General features: G+C 36.1%; 1 protein-coding gene across 1 annotated transcript in view; it reads right to left on the minus strand.

Moving 5' to 3' along the window:
- Positions 1-20576, minus strand: part of IARS2 (isoleucyl-tRNA synthetase 2, mitochondrial) — a 62093-nt gene that overhangs the window by 12552 nt on the left and 28965 nt on the right. The window contains exons 12-15 of the mRNA XM_072814449.1: positions 20254-20414; positions 10717-10819; positions 10003-10096; positions 873-981 (exon numbers count right to left, since the gene is read on the minus strand). Of these exons, the coding sequence (XP_072670550.1) occupies positions 873-981; positions 10003-10096; positions 10717-10819; positions 20254-20414 (467 nt within the window). The remainder of the gene's footprint in view (positions 1-872; positions 982-10002; positions 10097-10716; positions 10820-20253; positions 20415-20576) is intronic.

Genomic DNA, 20576 nt, shown 5'->3' on the forward strand with positions numbered 1-20576 from the left:
CTCTCATAAAACAAAAGACTAAGCTAATAAAGGAGGTGTTCTCCTTGGAGATAGGCAGGTCTGGCTCCAGATTATGCAATAAAGCGAGTCAAGGGAATTTTTTGCTTTCCACTACATTACACTGTACTATATTAAGTGTGCAATAGCGTTATGTCTAAAAAAACAATGTACAAACCTTAATTTAGAAATACTTTATCACTACAAAATGTTAACTATCCCCTGATATTTCAACAAATTGTGATCTTTTTGCTGGAGGAGACTGATGGCTGCTTACTGATCAGGGTGGAGGCAGCTGCCGGCAGGGGTGGCTGGGACAATTTCTTAAAATAAGACAACGAAGCCTGCCACACTGACTCGGCCTTTCATGAACAACTCTGTACCATGTGAAGTTTGATAGCGTTTGACCCAGGACAGAATTACTATCAAAACTGGAGCCAATCCTCTCAAACTCTGCTGCTGCTTCATAAGCTAAATTGATGTAATATTCTATCTAAATCCTTTATGGTCACTTCGACAATCTTCACAGCCTCTTCACCAGGAGCCGATTCCATTTCAAGATACCACTTTCTTTGTCCATCCATAAGAAGCTTTCCTCCTCTGTGAAAGTTGTATCATGAGATTGCACAATTCAGTTCTATCTTCAGACTCCACTTCTGATTCTGGTTCTACAGTTTCCACCACATCTGCAGGTACTTCCTCCATGGAAGTACTGAACTTTCAATTTGTAAAAAAAAAAAATGCAGTATCTGAGAAGCGTAATAAAGTGAAGTATGCCTGTATGTACTGCTCGGGGCAGAGCTTTGCACACTGGCAAGTACCCAGCAGAAGTACTCAGAGTGCGAGGACTTGTTTGGCTTAGGTATAACACTTACTTAAAAGGTGCTTTTTTCCTTGTTGCCACACTTGTTAGTAAAGAAGACTGAAACCAACCACCAAGTTGGTCTTTTCCTTCCAAGTACAAATCTGCTCTTTGGTCGGTACCTCAAAAATTAATATTAAAAAACAGAGAAGGTAAAGTTAATTACAACTGGAAAATGAAAATAAATATGTATCAAAGTATAAAATAATAAAAAGCAATCGTGTTATTTACTTCTTGTGTCGGGCTATACCTGCACTAGCTAGATTGCATTCACTTGAGCTATTACCCTCACTGCCTGTTTATTAATCAAGATAAAGAGAATAAATGTTGGGAGTATGATCTCCTAACCATAAGCAACTTAAAACACTACCTAAATTAGGGACTGATTAATAATAATTACCAATATCAATATTTCCAGCTAAATCTTTTATGAAAATGAGCACCTAATAACTTATACGTGAAAATACTCTACGTGATACCGTAATGATGGATTCATGTCCCATTATCCACCTGTCCAAACCCATACCATGTACACCACCAACACTGAACCGTAATGTGGACTATGGACTTTGGGTGGTTACGATTTGTGGCTGTAGGTTTATCCTTATAACAAGTGTGCCACTCTGGTAGGGGATATGGATGATGAGAGGGGCTGTGTGTATTTGGAGGCTAGAAGGATATGGAAAATCTCTAGCTTCCTTTTAGTTTTGCTATAAACCTCAAATTGCTCTAAAAAAATGGTCTTTTAAAAAAGATATCGCAAAAGAAAAAAATATAAGTCAAATTTGCTGGGACATATGTATAAGCAAGCTTGAGAGCTGTGGTCTGCATTCAATAATAAGCCACAGTTAATTCAAGAGTTAATAATCTGAGATAAAAGACCATTTGGCAAACATCGTAACAATCATTTCAGTCAAGAATCATCTAGGGTGCTTAACCAGTAGGTAAAAATTTGGTGAGAAATGAGGATATTTCTAGTCTTACGTATCTCCCTATGAGATCCTTACTAATGTAACAATTCCTATAGGGAGATGGGGGTGGGAAGTGAGAGAAAACAGGCTGATACCACCTCCAAGTGATCACAGTGCAACATCACCAGCAAGTTCCTGTGTGACCTCTGTTAGGACGCACTGAAAAGGAAACAGGATCTCTCCTGTGATATTCCTGCCCAAAATGCATAGTCTAAATGTCACCATGAGGGACAAATGCAAAGTGAGGGACCATGTACAAAATAATCTGTACATTCATGAATGTCAAGGACATGAAGGACAAGAATAAAATGAGACTAAAGTGACAGGACAACTAAATGCCACAAATGACTCCAGGCTGACTCTAGGACTCTTTCGATTTTTTTTCTTTCCCTAAAAAGGAGATTACTGGGTGAAATCTGAATAAGATCTGTAGGTAGGAAGGAATCAGTGTCAACTTCCTGATTTTGATATTCATATTGGTTATATAAGAGACTGCTGTGTTTTTAGGAAATATACACCAAAATATTTAGGGATAAAAGAGCATCAGGTTTGCAGCTTACCCTTAAATGGTACAGAAAAGTGCTTATACATATAGAGAAAAGACATATAAAGTAAACATAGTAAAAACCTAACTTTGGAAAATCTGGATGAAGCATATGTGCTACTTCTTTACTCTGTCACTTTTCAGAGTAAAATGTTTGGTTTTTTAAAAAGATTTTATTTAGGGACCCTGGGTGTCTCAGCAGTTGAGCGTCTGCCTTCAGTTCAGGGCATGATGCTGGGGTCCTGGGATCAAGTCCCTCATCGGGCTCCCTGTAAGGAGCCTGCCTGCCTCTCTCTGTCTCTCATGAATAAGTAAATAAAATCTTAAAAAAGAAAAAAAAAGATTTTATCTATGTATTTAGAGAAAGAGAAAGTGTGCATGAGTGGGGGAAGGGGCAGAGAGAGAACACCACATAGCTCGATCTTACAACCCTGAGATCATGATCTGTGCCAAAACCAAGAGTTGGACACTTAACCAAATGAGACACCCAGGCACCCCCATGTTTTTATTTTTGTTTTTAAAATAAAATCTTTAAAAAATAAAAATAAAAATAAAATAAAATAACATGAGGTCTTTGGGAAAGATTACTTCCATATTCAAACCTACACTCACAACTCTGAGAAGCCCCCATAACCCCTTTTAGTTGTGAAATGTAGATTTGTTCTTCTGTCCTCATATTGAGGATTCAGTGTTATAATCCTTATGTGACAATGGGTATCTGGGTAGAGGCAGGAGGCAAGATTAAAATAATTAAATGAGGCCAGCTCAATTCATTCAACATTTCTGAAAACTTACTACCTGACAGGCACTGTACCAGACACTGGGAGAGGGGGAATATAAAGAAATCTGGTAACTGCCTTCTTGGACTGATCGTTAGTGAGATGGATTTTACGTTAAGTAAGAAATAACTGTGTTAGATGTTAGAAAGGCAAAACTACAGTTCAGTCAGTCTGTGCAGCCAGGAAAGTCTAAGAGGGTATAAAAAGGCAAATGCATACATGCAATAAGAACAAAATGTTTTGGCCTCAACATCTAGAGTGCTAATTCTATTCACTACTCTTCTTCCTCTCCTGATCTGTAACCATCTGTGACCTGAAACTTCTATAACACCAGGACTCAAACCCCATCCCACCCAGAACGTTCACTTCCTGCTGGTGGCCACATTTTGGATATGGCAATAATCAATGAGATGATCAATAACAGAATGTCAGTGGAAATCTGGTGTGTGGCGTGTACAGGAGTGGGGTCTTGGCTTAACCTTCCACGGTTCCCGTTTCTTCTTCACCAAAATGAGGACACTAAAATCTATTTACCTTATACGGTTGTTAGAGATGAGAGAGTAACAGGACATGCTTTGGACACAGTAAACGATCAGTAAATGTTAATTATTACAAAGATTTAGAGTACTCGTATTTCCTGAGGGCACATTTAGAAAGGAGTTTTTTTAAACTGCTATAATATGAAACAGTACTTGTGAAAATATGATTAGTTATCCTAAACTATTTTAAAAATATATAGTTCTGATCCTGAACTAGAAATATATGTTCTAACATTCTAATAAAACAAGAGGACATCAGCCAATGAAGAGCACAACAGAACAGCTAATACTTATCAAGGGTAAAGTCTCAATGCCTTTTCCAGGTGGAACTGGGTAAGAAGCAAAAAGTGTCATCCTAGAAAAGGAGGTGCACTCCCAGAAAATTTCTGCAAGCCAGAGCCTTTCAAGGTAGTTGGTGAAACCAGTGGAAAAAGATGATGTGGGTCAGGGGTGGGGGAGGAGTTTGGGCGTAGCAAAGCTCTGGACAAATGAAAAAAAAATAAAGCTTGTGGAAACTTTCAAAACGACGGGAAATTTAGTCTTGGATGAGAAGAAATAGGAAGAAAAGTGAAACTCAAGTGCTGGAATATTCTGGAATTACTGTACAACCTCATATAATGAATTATTGGGACTATTTCCTATTTTTGCAAGTTTATTTTTAGTAGTGATTTTTTTCTAGGAACTGTACATTCTCACTTCAAGAAATCTGTAAAACACTGAAAAGTCCAAAAAATATAAAATCACATATATCCCACTACCTAGAGATCATCACTTTATTGCATATTTCCTTACAGTACTATCTGTGCTCATCAACATTGCCAGGAGTTTGTTAGCAAATCAAGACATCTGCCTACATCCTGCTTTTGTGTTCGGCACTTTTAAAATGTAACATGCCCTTAGATGAAACCATACCCACAATTATTTTTCAAAAATATGACTGAATGGCTGCATATCATTCTGTCACATGAATGTGCATCCTATTGCTTTAGTCACTTATTGACACAGTGTCAAATCATGTACTGTTAGAAATAACACTGTAATGAACATCCTCACACAAATTCTTCATCCAGATCTGATTACCTGTACAGGAGAGATACCTATAAATAGAATTTTTTGGGCCAAAGATAGAAAACCACTCAAAAGCTTTGATGCATAATGTGAAATCCTTTCCAGGAGTTTGCACCAAATTAATTCCAAAAGCAGTGTACAAAAGGGAGGAATGGTGCCAATTTTTTTTCTATTTTTTTTTTTTTTATCTTTTATCCTCTTTTTTCCCCCTGAATAGACCTTTTCTTTAAAAGCTTTATTTACTTAAGTAATCTCTACCCCCAATATGGGGCTGAAACTCATGACCCCAAGATCAGGAATCACATGCTTGGAACACCTGGGTGGCTCAGGGGTTGAGCGTCTGCCTTTGGCTTGGGGGCATGATCCCAGAGTTCCAGGATCAAGTCCCACATCGGAATCCCTGCATGGAGCCTGCTTCTCCCTCTGCCTGTGTCTCTGCCTCTCTCCCTCTGTGTCTCTTATGAATAAATAAATAAATAAAATCTTTAAAAAAAAAAGTCACATGCTCCTCTGAGTGAGCCAGACAGGCACCCCAGAGCTTTTAGTAAAATAAAAAATCAGAACTTTCTTATCGAGGTAGAAATAAACTTGGGAGTTGTAAAATTCCAGGAAAACTGGCAGTTAACCACGTGGGAAAAAGTTAGTATTTCTTTTTTTTTTTTAATGTTTTTTTTTTAATTTTTATTTATTTATGATAGTCACAGAGAGAGAAAGAGAGAGAGGCAGAGACATAGGCAGAGGGAGAAGCAGGCTCCATGCACCGGGAGCCCGATGTGGGATTCGATCCCGGGTCTCCAGGATCGCGCCCTGGGCCAAAGGCAAGCGCCAAACCGCTGCGCCACCCAGGGATCCCAAAAAGTTAGTATTTCTATAACAGTAACTATCTCTCTTGGGAAAATTATAAAAATTCATATTTAGAGGGAATAATAAAGTGTTCCAAACAACAAACCTCTAAAATTATGATTGAGGGATGGCAGTAAATAAAGAATTAGCAATTAGAATTAGAATTATTTACAAGAAAATATCCAAGCAAATCAGCCCAAAAAGGGGGAGTAATCTATAATTTTCATTACTAAGTTCATTTAACTTATTAGCTTAATTGATATTTAGCAAAATTACTGTATTTAAGAAGGCCAAGTTGTAGAACCAGCACAAAACCATATTTGTCAAAACCACTGCTTTACCAATGTAACATGCGAAAATAATTTAAACCAAAAATAATTTGTAAAAAATGTTAAAATATAATTATTAATTTTTAAAATCAGGCTTTTAAAAAGTATTATATATGTTCTTAAAAGGGTGACCTTTTAAAAAAAAAGTCATCTATAAATCTAAATTATCTTAGTTTCTCTTTCAAAACATGATCTTTTTTCTATTTACTTCAAGTCATTTCTTTTTATTTGTTAAAAATACAGAGGGGCCCCTGGATGGCTCAGGCAGTTGAGCATCCAACTCTTGGTTTGGCTCAGGTCTTTTTTTTTTTTTTTTGGCTCAGGTCTTGATCTGAGAGGTCCTGGGATGGAGCCCTGCACTCACCAGGCTGCATGCTCAGCGGGGAGTCTGCCAGGGATTCTTTCCCTCTCCCTCCCCCTCTGCCCCTCCCCTCTTCTTTACAGTATGTTCTCTCTCAAATAAATACCTAAATAAAATCTTAGAAAAAAACAGAAATGCAGTAGGATAAGTATTTTAAAACTCGCAACACCTCACCAGGTGAATGGATAAATAAGCTATGGCACATCCAGAAAATGGAATATTACTCAGCGCTACGAAGAAATGACCCATCAAGCCAGGAAAAGATCTTAAAGAACCACTGATGCATGTTATTAAGTAAAAGAAGTCAATCTGAAAACTACAAACTGTATGACTTCAACTATATAACATTCTGGAAAAGGCACAACTATGGATATTAAAAAGATCAGTGGGGATCCCTGGGTGGCGCAGCGGTTTGGCGCCTGCCTTTGGCCCAGGGCGCGATCCTGGAGACCCGGGATCGAATCCCACGTCGGGCTCCCGGTGCATGGAGCCTGCTTCTCCCTCTGCCTTTGTCTCTGCCTCTCTCTCTCTCTCTCTCTGTGACTATCATAAATAAATAAATTAATTAATTAATTAAAAAAAAATTAAATAAAAAAAATAAAAAGATCAGTGGTTCCCAGGAAAAGAAGGGATGAACAGGTGGAGCAAATTTTTAGTGCAGTGAAACTATTCTGTGAGATACTATAATGGCAGATCTATGTCATCATATGTTTGTCAAAACCCTCAGAACATATGACACGAAGAGAAAACTCTAATGTAGACTGTGGACTCTGGATGATAATTTGTCAGTGGAGGCCCATCAACAGTAAAATGTCCCACTGTAGTGTGGGTTCACAGTAGAGGAGACGGGGAGGGGGGGGCACAGTGTATGGGATCTCTGTACTTTCTCTAAAACTGTTCTAAAAAATAAGATCTACTTAAACTTTTCAAAAAACATTATTTATTTATAAGTCACTAATAATTAATGCCTTTGGTAAATGTTTAATGAACGATCCACTTAAAAATGCCATTCCCTTTCAGAAAGTGTTCCAGTTTCAGTTTCTGAAGTACTATTGGCCTTGAACTCACAATGCAACAGGTACTTGACCGGGTGTTAAAATTCATAAGCCAAATCTTTCACTGCTATAAAACCCATCAGCGAAAAATAAAACCAGTTCATATGCTGTAATCACCAAATTCGTCTTGTTAAACATCAACAGGTACTGATGAAGACTGGTAGCTAAATTAAGCTCGAAATCAAGCTGATTGTATTTTGCAATAATACATTCTTAGGGAAATATGCAGACACTGTATCATTATTAGAATTAATATAAGCATTTGAGAATGAAAAGTACAATAACCCTTCTCAGGAAAGCCTTTCTCTCTCTCTCTCTCTCTCTCTCCACCTCCTCTCTTTTCCTTTAACAGAAAATCACCTTTGCTTATGGCTTTTCAAACAATGAATTTACTTAGTACCTTGGCTCTTTCCCACTTCATTCTATCTCCTGCAATTTTTTATTGCAAAAAATAAAAGCTCAGGAAAATGGGATAAAATATAAGCTAATTAATCTAATTCTTATTGACTAACCTCATAAGATTTTTGACTGATTGATTTAGGGGAAGAAGAGGAGGAATAGGAGATCTTAGGAGAAAAAATAGAGACTACAGTTTAAAATTGGGCTTATGTATTATCTTTATTATTTTTTTAAATGTATTATCTTTAAAAGTAGTTTATGTTCTTCTATGCAGGCAACACACGTTTAAATGATAAATCAGTTTTCCTTCTTTGAATTAATTACCTAAATACGACAAAAAAAAATGATATGGTGCTTAGGTGCATTTTACCATTAATTTCATTCAATGAACTATTTCCATCACAAATAATTGGTTAAGAACCTGACACCCTAGAAAGAGTATGACTAAGCTCTATCGGTACCACTGACAGCAGCCAGCGAGGTTTTAATGAGCCTTCATGTAGGCTACCCAGTCAATGGCTCAAAGTATAAAGCATACGTGCTGCGTGGAGTAATGTGAAACCACTTCAGAAATTAAAATACAACAATATCTGTAGCAGCAACTCTCACCAAGGCCAAAAAAGTTAATGCACTCTGATCTATGTAAACACTGTTTTGCATATGGTATACTTTTTTTTGAAATTCAGGATGCTGCCCCAGCATAGCAGTAGATAGTAGCGTAGCAGTAGATAATTCTTCCTCCTTTTTACAGCACTGCTTAACCTATCTACTTATGTAGTATTATTTGCCTGTATTTTCAATGTAATTTAGGAACAAAGTACTTAAACTTGCAGTTTTTTTCTCTTAGATATGGTAGGAGAGACTTAAGAAATAATAAATTCCAAAAATTATTAAATAAAAACTCCAAGAGATGTTCCTAACAGGTAACTTACTTGTGGCCATTATGAATTACTATATATATTTTAGCTGTAATATGGAAGAAATGTGAATTTACATGGATTTTGCTTTTCAAATTCCCCAAGTTATTAAAAAGACCCAAAGGAACTTATTTACCTACTAGGAGTCATATGTACATCCTCTCAATAGTGAGGTCCAATACCAGAAGTATACCTCAAGTAAAACTTGGGGACAATCCCCTTCAATCTCCTAAGAATGGCCAGCTGCATAGACCAGCTCCTCTCCCACATTCTCCTGCTCCAGAAAGCAAGCCAGATCTCTTGGGCCAAAGTTGCCCCTTGGCAGCAGAGTGAGGAAGTGTCTGATCCACCCTCACTTCCTTGCCACCTACCTTCCTGTCTTTAATCTCACTGTGACTTCAAGCTTTACTTTTTTAAATGTTTTATTTGGGAGAGAACACAAGAGTGTGAGAGAGCAAGAGATAGCGTGAGAACACATAAGAGACAAGTGAGAATGTGTGTGAGTGGAGGAGGGGCAGGGGAGATCCCGCTAAGCAGGGAGCCAAACATGAGACTCCATCCTCACACTCTGGGATCATGACCTGAGCCGACTGAGCCACCCAGGCACCCCATGACTTCAAGCTTTATTCTGTTTTAGCTCTGGTGTTCACTCAGTATCCTTAAGGTCATCTTCTTAACCATCTAAACACAACCTTGGATGTACGTCTTCTCCTACCTACCAGGTCTCTCTTTTCTCTTTATTCAGTGAGTTACGAGTGTGCCCAAACTCTGAGTAAGTATAAAATCAGTCAGCTGTCTGTACAGAGGGTGAAGACCCGTGAAAAGGCAAGGTCGTATAAGAAAAACGAAATCCAAAAATCAGGGTTCCTGAGTTCCAATCTGATACTACTAAACTATGTGACCATCACCTAACTTGGCTGTAATTTAATCTCATTTCCTGTTCTGAAAAATGACAGGGGTCAGACTTTCAGTGATTTCTCAACTTTACAGAACTAGTGCCTTGAGGCTGCCAAGTGAGTCAAGTAGAATGAGCTGGTACTAAGGAGAAAGAAAATCCCTGTTTTTAATCGAGCTTCTGTACTGTGGTTCTATATGAAATTTCATTTGGAAAAACAGAAAAAGTTTAAAAATCATTGGCTTAAATGATCTCCAAGAGCCCTTCCAGATCTGAAATTATACCATAGCAAAAGATTTTCAATTTTCTTCCCTGCCTCCCCAAAAAAGGTTTTCTTCCAAATAAAGAAAAAAAAATATTCCTAGATTATAGATTTCCTCTGAGTTACTATTACGTATTTTCAAAACTGCTTGACTGGTTTATAATCTGTTATTTAAAATTACCTGGAAGAACGTAAGACCATGAAGTTCCACTATCAAACCAGATGTCCAAAATATCCTGACCAGGCACATATTCCAAGGCATCAGCACCATCAACCTAATAAGATAATGTGAAAACGCTTTAATCATGCAAAGTCTTAAAAAAATCAAATGCTTGTACAAGCATTAAACTCACATTTTAAAATGAAACTTAAAATAGTTCTAAGTAATTTGCAATTCAGTACAACTGTTTTATTTGCATGTAAAATGATTGTGACCACCTAATTACACATTTACTAACATAAACTGTTCTCATTTCATGAAATGATATTCTAATTAGGATTTTTCCACATGTGATGCAATCAGTTAACTCTTAATTCAGACCCTACAAATTCCTGACGCCATCAACGTGAGGCACTGCTCTCATACAACTGTGTATGCTTAGTCAACTAAATCAGCTAAAATCAATCTTGGCCCTCAAAGAGATAACAAATAACCCTCGTACTCTACTGCTAGATTAAATACCAAACTTCTTCGGTTAAATAGAACCATCTACTCTCAAACTGCACTGACTTCTAAATTACAGTGGAGTTAATTTACACTTTACTCCACTGTAAATTAACTTAACTCATTAACTTAACATGATGATATAACCACTTTTTATCTCCCAGGAACCCACATGTTGTAATGAAGTCATGCAGGGCACACAAAGGCTATTGAATGTACATGGAAATTCACCTGAGATAAGACTTCTTTAGGAAGAAGTTGCTCAGGAGGAAGAGTCCACCAGACATCACTGCCGTGTTGTTCCACTAGTTTAATAATATGCTCAGTGGTCTGGCTGTTTTAGGGGGAAAAGGCAGAAATGCTCAATGAAATACAGTGATTAATACCAAACATTTTAAATTTAAGAAACTAAAATTAAAAAAGAAAAAATATTTTCCCCTCGCTGCAGAATATTTTTTTATCTTTTTCTCCAAACTTTTTTTTTTTAAGACTTTATTTATTCATGAGACACAGAGAGAGAGGCAGAGACACAGGCAGAGGGAGAAGCAGGCTCCATGCAGGGGGCCCAATGTGGGACTCGATTCCAGATTCTGAGATCATGCCTTGAGCCAAAGGCAGACGCTCAATCACTGAGCCACCCAGGCAAGGCCACACTAAAGCATGGACTTAGCAAGTATCCAGGCTTATATCCTGACTGCCACTTTTTACATGTATGATCATGCCCAAGGACTAAAACTTCATGGAGGACCACACCTAAGGACTAAAACTTCATAGAGGACCACACCCAAGGACTAAAACTTCATGGAGGACCAGGCCCAAGGACTAAAACTTCATGGAGGACCAGGCCCAAGGACTAAAACTTCATGGAGGACCAGGCCCAAGGACTAAAACTTCATAGAGGACTATGCCCAAGGACTAAAACATCATGTAGGACCATGCACAAGGACTAAGACTTCATGTAGGTCCTGGTCCAAAGACTAAGACTTCATGTAGGACCAAGCCCACGGACTAAAACTTCATAGAGGACCACACCCAAGGACTAAAACTTCATAGAGGACTAGGCCCAAGGACTAAGACTATGAGCATGCCCAAGACTAACACTTCATGTAGGACCATACACAAGCCCTAAGACTTGATGGATGACCATGCCCAAGTACTAAAACTTCATGTAGGACCATGGCAAGGACTAAAATGTTTCTAAGTCTTGGTTGTTCCCTCTATTAAGAAGAATACAATTCATTCCTTCAAAAATATTTACTGAGAAATTCCAGTACCATAGAATTGTTCTAGAGGTGGAAATATAGCACTTGACAAGGCAGATAAGATTCCTGCACTAATGGAACTTAAACTGTAGTGATCCTAGACGCTTCCCTCAGAATGCCTCTAAACTAAATGCAATGATCCACGAAAAACCTAGCATGGTGCTCGACATACAGTAAACAGCCAATAAATACACATCAAATGAATACTGAAATTGACCATATCTTTGGAAAGATAAACAATTATAAATTATTTGAGGGCAGGCTGGGTGGCTCGGCGGTTTAGCATCGCCTTCAGCCCAGGGCATGATCCCGGGGATCAGGGATGGAGTCCCGCGTCGGACTCCCTGCATGGAGCCTCCTTCTCCCTCTGCCTGTTTCTCTGCCTTTCTCGCTCTGTGTGTCGCTCATAAACAAACAAATAAATAATAAATATCTTTTAAAAAATAAATAAAATTATTTGAAAACTAAAATCAGGGGAAAATTTATACTACATTTTTTCACAGGAATAATTTATTATCATAGCTTTATTGACATTACAACTTCCTCTAGTTGCTTTCCACTGAGTCAGGGGACATACAATGGTCAAGAGTGTGGACCCTGGAACCAGACAGCTTTGGTTTAATTTCTTGACTCTACCATTTACTAGTTATGTGACCCTGGACACAACACTTAACATTTCTGTATCTGTTTGTAAAATGCAAATAATAATAGCATCATCAAGATGGCTATTGGATATTAATTAAGCTTATATATAAAATGCCTAGAACAATGTCTGGCACATATTAATAAGTATTTACATAAGCATTAGCTATTATTCAAACTGTTTCTTTGAAGTTAGGTAAAATTAGAAAGTAATTTTGTTAACCCATTACCAAAACACAGGCCCATGTTAAAATTTACAGATTAAAATACACATACTAAAGCTAACTTTTGAATTGTCTTCCTTTCTACCACATTCCATTAATGTAAGAATTAAATGCAAGCCCATGAGAGTCAATGGACATGGAAAGAGTAGTGCATAGGAGAAGCTTTACATTCTTAATCTAGATCTGCTTCTCATTATCATGACTATGCAGGGCAAATCATTTAACCTCTTTGGGTCTGACAATTCACAAATAAAATGTTTATGAAAAAAAACTGTCTTAGGAAGCAAAATTCTAATGGGTATTACAAATTAGGCTCTCAAAATGGAAATTCGAAATACCTAAATTGGTATACTAGGAAGGATGGTTTGAAAAAGTATAATGTTATCAGTATCTATTTTAAAGAAATTAAAAATGATAATAATGTTAAAATGGGCACAAGTCCATATTTCTTGTAGTCAACACATTTTGAATGGACTTTAACAGTAAAGATAAATTTTTGTGATAGAAGACCATAAAAACTTTGTGCAATAGCTAGTTATATGACAATATTTAGTTACATATTACTATTTTATATAGTTTGCACAGAACATTGTAACAGTTAAGAAAATAGGAAAATACTGGAAAAGAAAATCTGAATAACAAAACGCTATTTTTTTAAAGGAATCCCCTCTATAGAGATACTAGCAAAGTACATTTACACATACACAATTACAATAGATAACAATGCTCATACCAATTCTGAAATTATCATAGAAAAGAATGATTTTATTTTTTTATTTTTTTTTGAAAAGAATGTCAATATGAGTGTCATATTGACAATTTATTTTCACAATGTAATCATTAGACTGTAGCTTTAGGTAAACAGTAAAATAAAACAGTGTTTAAAACAGTTTTAGATGTGCTGGAAATAAACAGGTTAAGAACACAAAACTAAAAGCAAATAGTCTGAATTTCATACTAATTTATGAAATAAAGTAGAGATATTAGGATTAATGTTATTAATTAAAATAAAAGCATTTATGTGTACACTACACATTGTACTTTTCAAAACACTTTATTAACAAGCACTATCTAATTAGATTCACAGAAAAAAGTCTTTAACAGCTCCTGACAGATACACTGTTCTGTCCCTTGGGGATCCTTTAGTCATGAGCCTAAGTAACAAACACAGCGCTGGCCTTAAAACTGTGTGCCCTAAATCATGGTTCAATTCTGTTTTTACTTCTCCATTCAGCTTCTCTAACTCCTCTATAATGACAACCACGGTAGTTGTAAATGCACACTCCTGTTCTCTGGGGTTTGCTAAGCAAAGGTAATAAGATTCTATTACCCACGCATAATGAAACCCTGAGCCAGAGATGAAGTTAGGGAAGCAGTCGGTCTCCAGAGATTAGAGTGTTGACAGAACAAGCACCAAGTCCAAAGACCAGATTCTATCAGTCAATTATTACATACTGACAGGAATATCTATTATTTTTCTGAGCTTCAATTTTCGGGAACACTGGGAAAAGCTGTTAGAAAGAACGCTAGAAAGGTTAGAAAAATTTTATTCTTAAAAAAGGAAAAAGTCCTAGTATCTTACTCTGTAACCTTAAGATTATAGATGTTGCCCATCCATCCATTTTAAAAGACAAAATTCACTTTGAGACCAAGTTCTTTTTTTATATCCCTAAATAGCAGATAATTCAATGAAGTTTTAGAACTATAACAAAAATACCAAACAATAAAGATCCCAATTTTGCAGCTGACAAGTTATTATGGCAACTGTAAAATCCTACCAAGTCCAAACCATCTCTAATCTAACTAAACTTGAAGTTTTGTTGTATTTTCTTATAAAGATATTAGTAATCCACTCATATATATAATTTTTCAATGTAAGAAGTATTTTATAAACACCTTATTTGCAAATATACTTTTTTAAAAATCTCATAAGCCTCTTATTTAAGTGAGGAGTAAAGTTTAATTTTGTTTTTCCTTTTAGTTTACCTAAAGATACTTCTAAAAATGACATAACCACACAATGTTATCTATACCAATTATCTACAATAATCCTACAGTAGTTATTTTTTTTCATCTTCAAAAAAAATGTCATAAGTAAAACCACGCACTTTATGTGGTGTAAATGACCCAATATTTTCCCTCATGACATATGCATGTGAATCTGGACAGAAGAATACTTTCTTTCAGTGTCTCCAACAAAAGTACAAAACACTTTAGAAAAGGGAGAGAACCAGTTCTGCTTCATTAACAGAGCAAGTCTCACTAATATTTTAGAGCAAGATTTGCTTCCTTACTTTATATCACAAAATATAAAAATATCACGCACTAAATGTACTTTAAAGAGCATTATGTTTCTGCAACTCAGTTCTGTTTTAAGATCTTAGGACACTATATTACTTGTATTTTTGAAAACAGGAAAAGGAAGCTAAAGATAATTTTGGAGTTTGAGGATAAAAACAACAAAATTTATTATAAGTAAGAATGCAGAGTTCAAAAGATAACACCCTCACAATCCAAACAAATCAAAATTTAAGTGCACAGATTTGGTATCACAAAGTGAGAACTTTTTCTTGACTTGTACGGATGGTCTGAATGACCCTAAAAAATTGTGCCAGAGAATTTTTAAAACAAAATTTTCAATAAAAATAAACATATACTGACGACCTATAAACTTGAGGTAACTATCCTCGATTGTAAAACAAAGAAAAATTTAACATTAGTTCAAACAAAATCTAAAATGATAATTTGTAAAAAAAATGCAAGTAAATGCTACACAAGTGGTTAAAATACAGTCATTATAATACTGTAGCAAAGTCCAGAAACAGCCAAATGTTAGGATGGGTTACATTTATTTGATTTTCATACACTGGGAAGTAGGCAATTATTAAGAGCTAAGCTAGCATTTTAATGGCTGTACGTTCATTCTTCCAAAACTGACTTAGGATTATTTCTTTACATCATCATGGCCCTTTATAATCAACTGTGTGAGACATATCTATCTTCATATAAGAGACATTAGTTTTATTTCCTTAAGGATAAATATTTTACAGGCATCACTACTGTTCATAATGAAACTGAGATTATGCTTTAAAAAGTTTTTAAAACAATTTTAAATAATATTTGTTTTAAAAACAATACGTATTTCTTAGTGATACTGAATATTCTTCAGAAAAACATAAAAGGAAAAAGTCAAAAATTATCTTTGGAAATTTAAGAATTCTTGCCTCTTGTTAATAATATCCTGTACTTAACACAGATAGTTAACTTATAACCTACAGATCAGTCTAAATTACTGTTGATAAAAATGGGTGAAACCACTTATCACCACATAATCTATATACTTCAATTTTAATGTTGTATTTCATAAAGCAATAAATCCGTCATAAAACTTTGTACTTTACGTGACGGCCTTATCTAAACACATGCATTACATGTCCCTCCTTAGGTTTCAACCAGTGAAAATCCACTAGGTAATATGAGCAACCATAACACCATCCAATCATTCTAGACTTTGATATCAACTGAGCTGAAGGCTTATTTAGTGGGTTATCAGAAATTAAGCAGCATTAAGATCATGATGCAGAAAGAAACTGTTGCTGTCATTCTACTGTTTCCTGTGTTTTGTCTTTATTAAAGGAAAAATATTAAGGATTGTAAGACAACTTTTCTTCTGCAAGTTACTGGAATAAGAATGAGGTAAGAGGCTAAATTACTTCCAATATATTTACTAAATTTATACATTTAAGTGTAGAGTACACGAAATTTGAAGGGGAGGATTCTATTTTTAACTTAATCCCATACTTATATGTTAAAGATGGCAGGAAATAATTTTGGAGAAATATTTTATTTACTGAACATTATAACATTTTTTTCACCAAAAGATCATTATTATTAACATGAACAAAAGATAGTTAAAGGTAGCACTCAGGGGCCCCTGGATGAGGCAGCTGACTGCGCATCCAACTTGTGATTTCGGGTTAGGTTATGATCCCAGGGTCTTGGAATCAAGAACACACACTCCCCCCACCAACTCCCTCCCACCCCACCCCCGACTCTGAGGGCTCTGCCCTCAGCAGAAAATCTGCCTGCAGTTCTCTCTCCCTCCTCCCCATGTGCTCTCTCTCGAAAATTAATAAATCATTAAAAAAAACCCCAAAAACAGCATTCAGACTGAACTGGAAATTACTTGATTGCTTCTAGTAAATTTCTCATAATTCCCAGAAATCAGGGGCTAAATTTCCTAAATGCATAGATTATTGCATTAATACTGTCGAATTGATATAATCACCCAAAATAAAGAAAATTTAACAACTTCTTTTCTAGGTGGTGAATGTTTCTAAATTTTGCCTTTTTTAATGCTAAAAAGTATTTTTTATTAACTAGGAATAAATTTCTACCTAAATTGTAATGGCAGATTTAGAAAAATCAATAATATTAAAGTCAGAAATGGAATTCTATCTTGAGCAAATACAAATGTGAATATAAAGTATAGATAACATTTACTTCAAATTGAAATTAAACATCAGAGTTTCAAATCTACCAGTCTCTAAGCCTATTTAGAATGTGAATAAATCAATATTTTCTGTCGTGCAACACGTATAATTAAGGCTTTAACTTACAGACTTTCATCCAGAAAACCAAAAGGAATCCTCTGGTTTGCTTAATGGAGTCATCAAGTGTAACAGCAACTCCATGTGGATTGTGTGCCAATTTCCAGTGGAGATGCTGTTACTTTTGATGGTTACCAACTCACTACAATAGAAAGATCTAAGACAGAAAATCATAGTCACTTGATTCTAACTTGCTTGCAAAGAAAGAAGATAACCTTTTGTGCTATCTTTAAAAACTGACAAATAATTAAGAATTAATATCTATCTTCTTAAATCAAGTGTCATGTCACATGAAGGACCCAATAATGGAAGAAGATTAGAGTCATCACTAAAAAATGGTGTACAGGAAAATGACCTACGAATTGATAGACAATTTGGCTAAGTTTGTCTGTCATTTTTGTAGGCCAATATTCTGTATATCTCTTCTGCTTCAAAATCAGGATTCAACTACTATTGTGCAAGCAAGACAATAGGAGATGCACGGAAAACAATCTGCAATGTAAATGTATGAATGTATCACCTATAAACAAAATATAAATAATACCAGATGAAAAACGTGTTTGTGTTTTTCTGACAAAGCTCACATTTATTTCACCTAGCTCAGTGACCACCAATCGACCTATGTACCATTTTATTGTCATGATTAAACAATAGTCCAATAAACCAATTTGCTCTTCTTACTAGTATATGCGTATGTCCACCTCAATCACTCTGAGGCATTTCCCTAAATATCCTGTCCTTAAATACCAAAAAAAAATAAAAAATGAGAAACGATGACAATACCTTAAAACATTCCTTAAAAGAAAACTCTAGTGTGGAATTTTAAACAATACTTGTGTAAATTTACCTAAACTTTAAGGTACTAAGGTAGCAGTGGTTCACATTTGACCATGCTCTCAATTATAAGAACAATGTAAGCAACGATATTTAGGACAAAGAGCCTTAGCTCCAAATTGAAGTAATAATACTGAAGTAACCTGACAGTGATTTCTTGGCCTCCAACCTCTAGATTCTTTTCCTAAAATATACTCTCACTCCTCATGCCTATTTTAAAGTTTGAAATACTTAACCTACTATTCAAGCCTCACTATAATTTGCCCCAACCAATCTTTCCTGGTGTTTATCTTTCTAAAACCCTCAACACCCTACAGTCCTATTATGGTTCCTATACATGTGTGATGCTTCCCCCTCTCCAAGCCTTCAGCTCCTGCTGATCCCTCTACTTGCAAAATACTTTGCCCAGTTTCCTACCTAATCCTCAAGGCCCTACTCAAATGCCATATTCTCTGAATAAAGCAAATGAGTTGCTTTATGATTCACTATTTGCCCGAGGCGGGGCCTCTAGTTCCCTGAGCCATGTTGCCCTCAGATGTCAGATCACCCATGAAGCAGCGATAAAATGTATATTTAAATTGAAAAGATGGGATCCCTGGGTGGCGCAGCGGTTTGGCGCCTGCCTTTGGCCTGGGGCGTGATCCTGGAGACCCGGGATCGAATCCCACATCGGGCTCCCGGTGCATGGAGCCTGCTTCTCCCTCTGCCTGTGTCTCTGCCTCTCTGTCTCTCTCTGTGTGACTATCATGAATAAATAAATAAAATCTTTAAAAAAAAAAAAAAAGAAAAGGAACTGGGGCGGCTGGGTGGCTCAGTTGGTCCAACTCTTAATTTTGGCTCAGGTTGTGATCTCAGGGTCAAGGGATCTAGTTCCACATTGAGCTCTGTGCTCAGTGGGGAGTCCACTTCAGATTCTCTCTCTCCCTCTCCCTCCCCTGCCCTGCTCATAAGCACACATGCACATGCTCTCAAATAAATAAGTAAATCTTTAAAAATAAACAGTAAATTGAAAAGGAACCTTTACACAAAAAACACTAAGAACTACCTATTATGTGGCGATAGATGATTAAAACAAAAATCCCACCCCACTTTAACCAACATTTTAAAACCCCTAAGGTACATGCATTCATAAAACGACCACCTAAAAAAATATGGACAATGCTGACAATGAAAAGCGGAACATTTTTACATAAATTCTGATGAACCCCAAAGGAGGGACATTCAACCCTATGTCTACAATCTCTTGAACTCCCCGTTCTTTACTTACTGGCCTTCATGCCCTCAAAAACCTCCCTGGATCCTCAAGTGATAAAATGTGAAAATATTTACCAAATGGGTTCAAACATTTTACTCACGTTAAAACATAGTTTAGCAAAAATTCCATTAACCAAATTAAAATAAAATTACTCAAAGAAAATGAAAACCTAGGATGTATTCCTAAAAGGAATGATTAAAACTCCCCTTTCCATATCTGATAGTAACAGCAATACCAAAACTTCCCTAATTTCCCAGAAGATAAACTAGCTAGACTATGATCTCACTATGATCTCAAAGCTGGGACCATGTCGGTTTTATTCACTGCCTCAAGGAATGTCTAGTGTCTAGATTAGGAAATACATTTTCTTTCTGCAGTAGAAGCTTTTCTACCCTGCACTGTTGACGATGTTCATGTACTATCTTTTCAAAAAAAAAAAAAAAAAAAGAAACTTAAGGAAAAGAACAAATAGTTCGGAAGGTAATCATCACTAGAATAAATGTAATTTTGTGCCTTTAACTATATTACAGTTTCTTAAATTTTAAAGTCTATAATTACATAATGTTATTTCTACTGAAAGAGACAGTAGCCCAAAGTAAGAGAGGGACTCTAATTCCTAAAGAAAAATTGCATACCAGGATCCCCTCCTGATGCCTGATTCTGGCACAATGCTACAGGCACACAGAAACAATGAATTCCCATTGAAAAAGGATCAGAGCCTCTGCTTTTAATTATCCAAACTGAAAAAATGCAGTTGTTAAAATTTCAACTATATCAAAGGATCTTTTTGAATTATATTTTACTCCCCCGAAAAGACTGTGATTTTAGAATATGTGATTTAACATATCTCAGTTCTCTCAATAGTCTAATAGACATTTTTTTACTTTTGAACAAAACATAGCTCACTTTAAAATGCTGAAAAAACGTAGAAAAAGTTCTACCTGTTGATCAAGAATTCATCTTTTGTCTTGTGATGAAATACAGGGATTGGAACACCCCAAACTCTTTGCCTTGATATACACCAATATGGCCGTCTGTCCATCGTTTCGACCATGGCATTCAGTGCTGATCCAGGAATAAATTTCACTTTTTTTAACAATTCCTGCAATTGATTCACAAATCAAGTCCAGTAAGTGTAAACAGAACAATTTTTCCAGAATTGCCACCATTTAGCCTAGAAGTTCTTTATTTTCAGTGTTTATAGTTATTTACATGTCTCCCCAATGCCCAAAAAACTACAGTAAAAAGCTACAGATTTCAGAGC

The sequence above is a fragment of the Canis lupus genome, chromosome 38 (assembly GCF_048164855.1).
Source record: "Canis lupus baileyi chromosome 38, mCanLup2.hap1, whole genome shotgun sequence".
Classification (NCBI taxonomy): domain Eukaryota; kingdom Metazoa; phylum Chordata; class Mammalia; order Carnivora; family Canidae; genus Canis; species Canis lupus.